General features: G+C 38.9%; 1 protein-coding gene and 1 long non-coding RNA gene across 8 annotated transcripts in view; one reads left to right on the top strand and one right to left on the bottom strand.

Annotated features, from left to right (window-relative positions):
* Positions 1-8,323, top strand: part of myo5aa (myosin VAa) — a 54,963-nt gene that overhangs the window by 26,903 nt on the left and 19,737 nt on the right. For 4 of the 6 annotated variants that reach the window (XM_014010439.1, XM_014010437.1, XM_014010438.1 and 1 more), the window contains exons 8-18: positions 679-786; positions 1,022-1,128; positions 1,324-1,589; positions 1,681-1,762; positions 1,883-2,023; positions 3,888-4,013; positions 4,154-4,237; positions 5,921-5,923; positions 6,798-6,953; positions 7,100-7,197; positions 7,400-7,486. In XM_014010439.1, coding sequence (XP_013865893.1) covers positions 679-786; positions 1,022-1,128; positions 1,324-1,589; positions 1,681-1,762; positions 1,883-2,023; positions 3,888-4,013; positions 4,154-4,237; positions 5,921-5,923; positions 6,798-6,953; positions 7,100-7,197; positions 7,400-7,486 — 1,258 coding nt within the window. The remainder of the gene's footprint in view (positions 1-678; positions 787-1,021; positions 1,129-1,323; positions 1,590-1,680; positions 1,763-1,882; positions 2,024-3,887; positions 4,014-4,153; positions 4,238-5,920; positions 5,924-6,797; positions 6,954-7,099; positions 7,198-7,399; positions 7,487-8,323) is intronic. The other 2 variants (XM_014010440.1, XM_014010436.1) reach the window with 1 other exon arrangement.
* LOC106518984 (uncharacterized) lies at positions 6,900-7,494 on the bottom strand. Of its 2 annotated transcripts, none has more exons than XR_001310386.1 (3): positions 7,315-7,494; positions 7,081-7,245; positions 6,900-6,992 (listed from the first exon to the last, which is right to left on the bottom strand). It is a non-coding gene; the product is annotated as an uncharacterized LOC106518984 (long non-coding RNA). The 2 variants fall into 2 exon arrangements; XR_001310385.1 differs by having other exon boundaries at positions 7,326-7,494.

The following is an 8,323-nucleotide window of genomic DNA, read 5'->3' as shown; positions in this document are numbered from 1 at the left end:
ACACACACACACACACACACACACACACACACACACACACACACACACACGCAGCTGCCTTTTCCTCTCCTGCTGACTTCCAGGCTCTGTTAATGGAGCGGTTGTCACAGTCGTGTCAGTGCCTCTTATTGCCAGGCAACAGGACATACCATAATTAAGTGCTAAATGTGTATAAAGACCTTGTTTGTGGAAAGTTGGGATAACATCACTCGTGAACAAAAGTGCCTTTGAGTTTATTTCTGGGAACCTGAAGCTCTCTCTGGCATTGATCTCAGCCTGAATGCGCACCAGGCTGCTCTTTGAGTTAATTATTATCAGAGAATTKGATTTTACAAACGTGCAAGAAGTTAGAGTACCATGTAAGAACGCAGTATCTTCTGTACTGAGCAGCCTTGTCGTGTTTTATTCTCTTTAATCCTGGATCACTTRGTTAAAATACTTGACTTTCCACTCCTTGCCGTCTGCGATGTATCTAATCTGGATTTTTGTTGCGAGGTCACTCAGAGCAAGAACAATCAAGCTTTTCTTGTCACAGTTTCAGTTTGTTTATTTAAAGACTTGATAACTGAGGTTTTGAAAGTGCAGGTTCAAGCTGCAGGGTGTAAAGCTTAGCTTAATGCATTCACTTTAAAATTATTRTTTCTCACATTTRCTTTTTGTCRTMTTTTTTTTTTTCAGGCAACGCAAACGACTTCCTGTACACCAGGCAGGGTCGCAATCCTGTTATCGATGGCGTGGATGACTCCAAGGAGCTTTGCACAACTCGACACGCCTTCACACTGCTGGGTTAGAAACACATTTCAGAACATATGCAATTGATGATTTGTTTACACTATAATTCGTTGTTGTTTTATGAAAACTCCTCAATAATAGGTGTTTTTTAACCTGTAAACAGAGTATTTTAACTCTTATGCTGCTGGAAAAAGAGAGCTTTGTTTTAGTCTACTCCCTTAAAGCGGCGTACACTTTGTTGTTTATAAATCAGTGTGTGCTCAGAGGTTTGTGTTGTTGTTGTTTGCAGGTATTAACGAGTCCTACCAGATGGGGCTGTTCCAGGTTTTGGCTGCTATTCTTCATCTGGGAAATGTGGAGATAAAAGAAAAGGACTCAGACAGCAGTCTTATTGCTGTAAGGATAATGTATTTACTAAATATTAAAGAGGATATTTATCACTTATAAACACACTGCCTGTAATCACTAAATAATAGTTTGATAATTAAACAGTTTTTCCAGAAAATTCCCCATGTGCTACTTAACGTCTTGCCCACATATTGTATTGCTGACATGTACTGTAATTGAAAATATGTCTTCCTTCTGCTTTAGCCCAACAATCGCCACCTGACAATGTTCTGTGAGCTGGTGGGTGTGACCTACAAGGACATGTCCCAGTGGCTGTGCCACAGGAAGCTGAAGACGGCCACAGAGACGTACATCAAGCCCCTTTCCCGCCTTCAGGCCACCAACGCTCGAGACGCCTTGTCCAAACATATCTACGCCAAGCTCTTCAACTGGATTGTGGAGCACGTCAACAAGGCTCTGGTCACCAGTGTTAAGCAGCACTCCTTCATTGGCGTGCTCGACATCTACGGGTACGTCGGTGCAGCAGAGCACATTCATTTACAAACAAAATCTACGAAAAGGTTAAATTCACTTGTTTACCTCTGTTTTTTTTTTCACAAGGTTTGAAACATTTGAAATCAACAGCTTTGAACAGTTTTGTATAAACTACGCAAATGAAAAACTCCAACAACAATTCAACATGGTGAGCCACATCATTGTTTCTACTGATCACTGGCATGAGAGCACATTTGTTCTCAGTCCTTTGTGGAGAAGTGAAATCCTCATCTTGTGTGTGTGTGTGTGTGTGTGTGTCTGTGTGCAGCATGTGTTTAAACTGGAGCAGGAGGAATACATGAAGGAACAGATCCCCTGGACTCTGATAGATTTCTATGACAATCAGCCCTGCATCAACCTCATAGAAGCCAAGATGGGCGTCCTGGACCTGCTGGATGAGGAGTGCAAGGTGCAGTATATTTATTTAGGAAAATGTCATTTAAGTCTTTTGTTTTAAGAGTCAATCTCTCCTCTGTGTTAAACAAAAGTCAAAATGAAAGTGTGTGTAATCAGGGAGTTGATGTAATTGTAGAATCAGCAAATCAGTGGCAAATTAAGAGTAAATTTCTGCATCTAAAACAAGCAAAACTCAAAAATGTATTTAGTTTGAGCATAAACAGTTTTTAATATTTTCATTATTTGTCACTCTTGCATGAGACAGTTTTTTGTTCAAACTAAGCAACGTCCTTGTTTCCATGTTTAGTGGTTCTTGGGTGAATCTCTGAATCAGCTGTTTGTTCTGACAGTCTAATCCCAACACAGCGATGGTAATCAGCAGGATTGTGCTYCACAAATGTTTAGCAGAAAAAACAAAGGCAATGTAAATAAATAGCCCTTGATGAGTTGTAAAATCATTAACAAGACTTTACCTTGATTTACTAGAAATGTTTAACATCCACTTTTTTAGCCATTAAAAACATTTTGTTGTGGKGTCTCTAAGAGGGCAGAAAATTTGAATTTAGTCTCTCCCAGGGCTGCATAGATATCTTTATATTCTTTTTGGTTCGTGTTTTTCAAGCAGATCAGTTTTCTATATTTTCTATGATGTTTTCTGAACTATTACATCAAATTATTTGAGATGGAACTGCCAAATAAGGTCTGAACTTACCAACTATAGTTTGGTCGTCTTCATTCTCTGGCTCTGGGTCAGACTCTGACTCCAACATGTAAGGCTGGATGGACAAGTTTTTGACATCTTTTAGATAATTTGTAAATTAAATGTTTCTGCATCGCTATACAACCGTATCTCTTTCAAACTGGAATGAACCGGTCTGGAAGCTGGAGGGTGAAGCTTATTGTTTGCATTTAAAGAGGCAGCCTCAAAATGAGTTGCTTTGAGACACACCTCAGAAAAGGGGTGAAAGAGGAGATTGTGGAGTTACAATAAGGAGGAATTCAGACTAAAGCATCGCAGTTCCACTTTATATAGAGACCAACTGAAGGATTTAAATATGAAAAAAAAACTTGATTCAGTTCAATTCAAAAATACTTTATTGATCCCAGAGGGAAAGTAGGTGTTSTTGTAACTCATTTAACTAAAGAGTTATTGTAGAAATATGAAAAAATGAAAAATGATGTGTCCAATTTAGGTTTAAAATTTGCACTAGAATGAACTCTTGTTTCTTTATAACAGAAAAATTTCTTTCTAATTCTTCAAAGTGAGATTATTCTGACTGCTGTCTGAAGTAGGTAAAATACTGACTTCCTAATTTCTGAATGCAYCCCTGCTTAAAGTGAATAAAATCTTACCTATAATCTGTTATTGCACCAGCTGAAAACTTATGAAAACTGTAGGTGGAATAAAAACTTTAATATTAATGTAAACAAGCATAAAAAGTAAAGTTTGTCTCGGCTGCATATTGAACAGGGGCTTCGGGGCTTCACACCCACATTGTGCTTCACAGCATTTGCTTCTCACTGACTTTTGTCGTTTCTGCTGCCTACACGTATTGTTAGTGAATAAAATGTCCGTCGTCAAAACTTACTGTTATAACGAGCGCAGTTTTTGCACCGAGGGCTTAAATTTGCAACATTTAGACACTTTCAAAGCTCAGCCGGCTCTCCAACAGCTTCTCTTTCTGTGGTTCAAATTTCTACAAGGTTGTTTTATGGACTGTTGACTCTTGAGGTGGACCACGTTGCTGATACTTATCTGTCTGCATACTGTATGACGAGAAATGTGTAAAGAGTTTTACTTTGTTTATAAAACAAACAACAGGCTATGAGGGCATGGCTGTGATTGTTTTCMCATTTTTCTAATTGTCTGATAACAGATGCCAAAAGGTTCAGATGATTCATGGGCTCAGAAACTGTACAACACCCACCTGAAGACTTGTTCCCTCTTTGAGAAGCCACGCATGTCCAACCGCGCCTTCATCATACAACATTTTGCAGACAAGGTGGGCCTGCTGAAGTTTTTTCCCCCCACACATTATTAAACTTTAACAGGTCAAGAAACAAATCCATCCTATTGTTAGTCTYCAGAGTTTTACTGAAAGATTTAAATCTCAGTGCTGTAACCCTGGCRGATGTTTCTCAGGTAGAGTACCAGTGTGAGGGTTTCCTGGAGAAGAACAAGGACACGGTAAARGAAGAACAGATCAATGTGATGAAAGCCAGCAAGGTGAGACACAAACTGTCTGCGTGGTGATCATTGCAATCAGCCACAACATACAGAAACAYTTTCTTTAGGCTTTGCATCATTGTATGAAAACAAATAATCTCTTTTAAATAAGAAATATAAAGTATTACTTTAGGCCCCGTGTTTTCACAGACTGTTGAGTCACAAGCTCTTTTTTTAATGAAGTCTGACTTCTAAACCTGTTAGTGTTGTTTAACACTAACACAAACGTTTAGCTGAAAGTGTTTAATCTTTTCTTTCTAASATGTTTCTCAGACTGAAGGAGTTACTTATTGCAGTTATGACCAAATCTCATCATGGCAACTATTTAAGCAGAGCCTTATCAAGTAAAAAGAAAAAACTGCTGGGCCGTTTGACAGGATACGTCACCTGAAGGATCATGGAAGTAGCGCCCTCTTCTGGCCAAGAGGCATAACAAGACATGCATCAATCAGAAAGTGTTGAACTGGTTTGGCTCATTGGATCGTGGATCCAGTTTGAAATGTTTGTGATAAATACCAAGAAAAAAACAATGAAATAATGCAGATGAATATGAGGGAYTTCATAAAGTGGTTAAAAATGTTATCATTTTCAACAACTTGACTCCAGTTTTAMAAATAAGATCTTATTTTGATTCAAGTGAGAATTAAATTAGTTTGATCACATTTTTTTTAATATCACACTAGTGTGAGTTTGTTTTGTTCCTTTTTTACTATCAGTGTTTAGCACAGAACAGTCTTCATAGCCTCTCTGCATTTTTTATTCATTTTTCATTTTTTTAATTCATTTTGATTTAAATAAACAAAGCAAATTTAAAAATACAAATGACTAGCAAAATGAAATGAAAGGCAGCAGAAAGAAGAAAAAAATCTTAAATCTGCGCCTTTTCTCCATCAAATAAATTCAAATAATATTTATGTAACAAAAACAAAAACAAATATTTCTCGAACATTTGTTATGGATACACATGATACCGTTTCATATTTCTTCAACAAACCAAGTTTGACCATCCTCCTGCACTTTTGACATCACTCTCCAGATTTTCCACAATTTTTCCACAATTGTTTTCTGGTTGTTTCACCAAAGTTCATATTTACATTAAGTCCATAAGAAACAAAAATTAATCCCATTCTTGTTATTCCTAGACTAACCCTCTGTTGGTTCTGGTGTATCCATTGTATGTGATTTTGTCAACTTTTCAATGATTGACTCATTACAATGCTTCAAGGTGACAAGACAGGGTGAATTCTGCTCAGCATATCAGAACATAGCTGCAGTTTATTAACCATGAAGTCCACATACAGAATATTTAACATATAGAAAACTGCATCAAGACCTGCAAGAGGCATGACATTCCTCATGTCTGCTTGCAAGTCTAAGCAATGCTTTAAAAACCTGATTCAGTGATTTAATCRGTTTGAAACGAGAAGTTTTCTCCCTGTGGACACACAGAGGAAACTTTATTCAACAGATTTGCCTGTATGGAAGTCAGTGAAAATAAATCACATCTCCCCTCCATTCACTAATTTCATCTGGATTTGTTTTAAWTGGGTTCTTAAACCTTTAAAATGGATGGGGGTGATCCATGGTTTAGAACTTTTGAGTTTCCTTCATTTTAATGTCACTGTGTTTGTCACTGTCTTCCATGTGTTATGTCTTCATCATGACAACCTTTCCTGCCAACAGAAGGTAAACAACGCTGGTCGGCCTTTTAGTTCAACTCTTCCTCCTTTGTTTCTGTGGCTCTGAGCCATTTACACTCTGAAGTTGTTCTTTTGTTTGCATGTATAGCATCACTGACACTAGGACAATAAGGAGCAAGTTCATTTTGTCTTGCAGTGATTCAACGCAAGCAGCACCTTTTTTTTTTTAAACTGGCCGTCCTGTTGTATGCTGGTTGGAGCAGCAGCATGGCACTGCTTTAAACTCAGGACGACACAGCATCATATAACCTGGGCTCACTTTAACCACCACAGCAGAATTATATGAAAGTCATGTTGGACACCAAATTTGTCACAATAACCTTTTCATCACGTTTCTCTCATTCTTTAACTTCACTGTCAGCAACTTTCTAAACACTAAAAGCTGATGAGGTGACATCTACTCACCCAGTTAYGAAGTGGGAACAAGTTGATTAACCCGTCATGTCTGTTTTAGCTCTTGTTAACCTGAATAACTTTAATATGTTAAGTTTGAATAAGTACACTGCAGTCATTCTGCTTTATAAGCCTGTATGGCAGCGGTGTCTGATCCTGGACCAGGAGGTCAACATCTTACATGTTTTAGATGTTTCTCTGCTTGAACACCTGATTAGAAGGGATGTGAAACATGCTAGGCACACTGAAAAGAGAACGGGTTTATCCAGTGTGCTTTAATCAGAGAAATTAAAACATGCAGGATCGTGGCCTTAGGATCAGGATCAGGACTGGACTCCACTGCTGTATGGATTGGAGAAAGAAAAAAACAGCATGGCTGAAAGAGGGGACTGTTAATAAAAAAAAAATACAAATGAATTGACACTTTACATTTATTAAGTTTCATTTAATTACATTGCTGTTCCCAGTTCCACCTGCTGGTCGAGCTGTTTCAAGACGAGGAGAAGGCGACCAGTCCAACGGGTCAGGTTCCTGGTACCGGAGGTCGAACCCGGCTCAGCATCAAACCAGACAAGAGCAGGGAGACGAGCAGCAAGGAGCACAAGAAGACAGTCGGCTGTCAGGTGAGTCATGCAGGAGATGAGGTCATGATTCACTTCAATCTGTTTGCATCAAATTTTAGTTACATCAAGTCAGGAAGAGACTTTTATCACTTTGTTAGAATATGCTGTTTTAGTTAAAAACTTTTACTTTGTGATTCCTGTTGTAGTTTCGAAACTCTTTACAAATGCTGATGGAGACTCTGAATGCAACCACTCCTCACTACGTCCGCTGCATCAAACCCAARGACTTCAAGTTGGCCTTCTCGTGAGTTTTGTGTTTTTGGTTTTCAGCTTGCTGAGATTTATTTTTTTCCTATAACATCACGTTGACAAGTCAGCCTCTGTAGTTAACTCAGTTTTCAGAAACGATTGTTGTCCTTACCGGTTACAGACCTGTGACAGAGCAGCCGTTGTTTCTGTGTGATCTGGAGCAGCCATGTTGATTGTGGTTCTGGGTTTGTTGGCAGGTTTGATCCCAAGCGAGCAGTCCAACAGCTCAGAGCGTGCGGCGTGCTGGAAACCATCCGCATCTCAGCCGCAGGCTTCCCATCCAGGTAGGCCACTGATGGCTCCCAGAAATCCTAATATAGCTGCTCCTAATGGCTTCAACAGCCTTATCTGCTCCATCACAGTTCAAACAGAACCATTTATATGCCGGGACAAACACTCCCATCAGGTTCAGCAGGTGTGAGCAATTTGTGCTCGTTTGAACCCAGCAGCTCTCAGATCTGGATCAGAGTTTCTTCTAAACATTACTGTTAAATATCTATTACTCTCTGTGTTTTTATCTTACAAACCCTTAAAAATAACTCAAACCTTTCAGTCTAATATACATTTTAACATCTCAATGTGACGCCTTATTCAAGCTTTAGATCTTATCAACTTTTTATAATTAGCTTTTTTTATTGGTTGAAAAAGTAAGAAGAAATTTCAGCACGACTCAAATCACCGGAATGTTTCAGATTATTATGACCCCCGTAAGCGAAGCGGAAGCGGGAGTCATATTGTTTTCGTACTGTTTGTTTGTTTGTTTGTTTATTTATTTGGTGATTTTTGGTCAACTGTAGCTCAAAACGGCTGCACCAATCAACATGAAATTTGGCAGGACTGTAGATGAGTCTGACCTACACTGCGCCAGCCAACGGTTTTATGATAGACCCCATATTTGAGGAGGGGGCTCCTTTCAAAGTGGGGGTGTCAGGACATGTAAAATCGCTTGTAACTCAAACTATTAAACGTAGGAGCTTCAGATTTTATTTTTTTTTTGCTGTTTAGCTCTGATGAAGCTCTATCCATCAGGCTCACCAATCAGTGCCCCCCCCCCCCCAGACCCCCAATCTATATGGAAAAGATGCATCTAGACATGCAAGAAGGCTTATAACTCAGAAACT

This window comes from Austrofundulus limnaeus, unplaced genomic scaffold (assembly GCF_001266775.1).
Source record: "Austrofundulus limnaeus strain Quisiro unplaced genomic scaffold, Austrofundulus_limnaeus-1.0 Scaffold69, whole genome shotgun sequence".
In the NCBI taxonomy this organism is placed as follows: Eukaryota; Metazoa; Chordata; class Actinopteri; order Cyprinodontiformes; family Rivulidae; genus Austrofundulus; species Austrofundulus limnaeus.
Note: the sequence above shows the minus strand (reverse complement) of the source record. Positions and strands in the feature narration are given on the sequence as shown.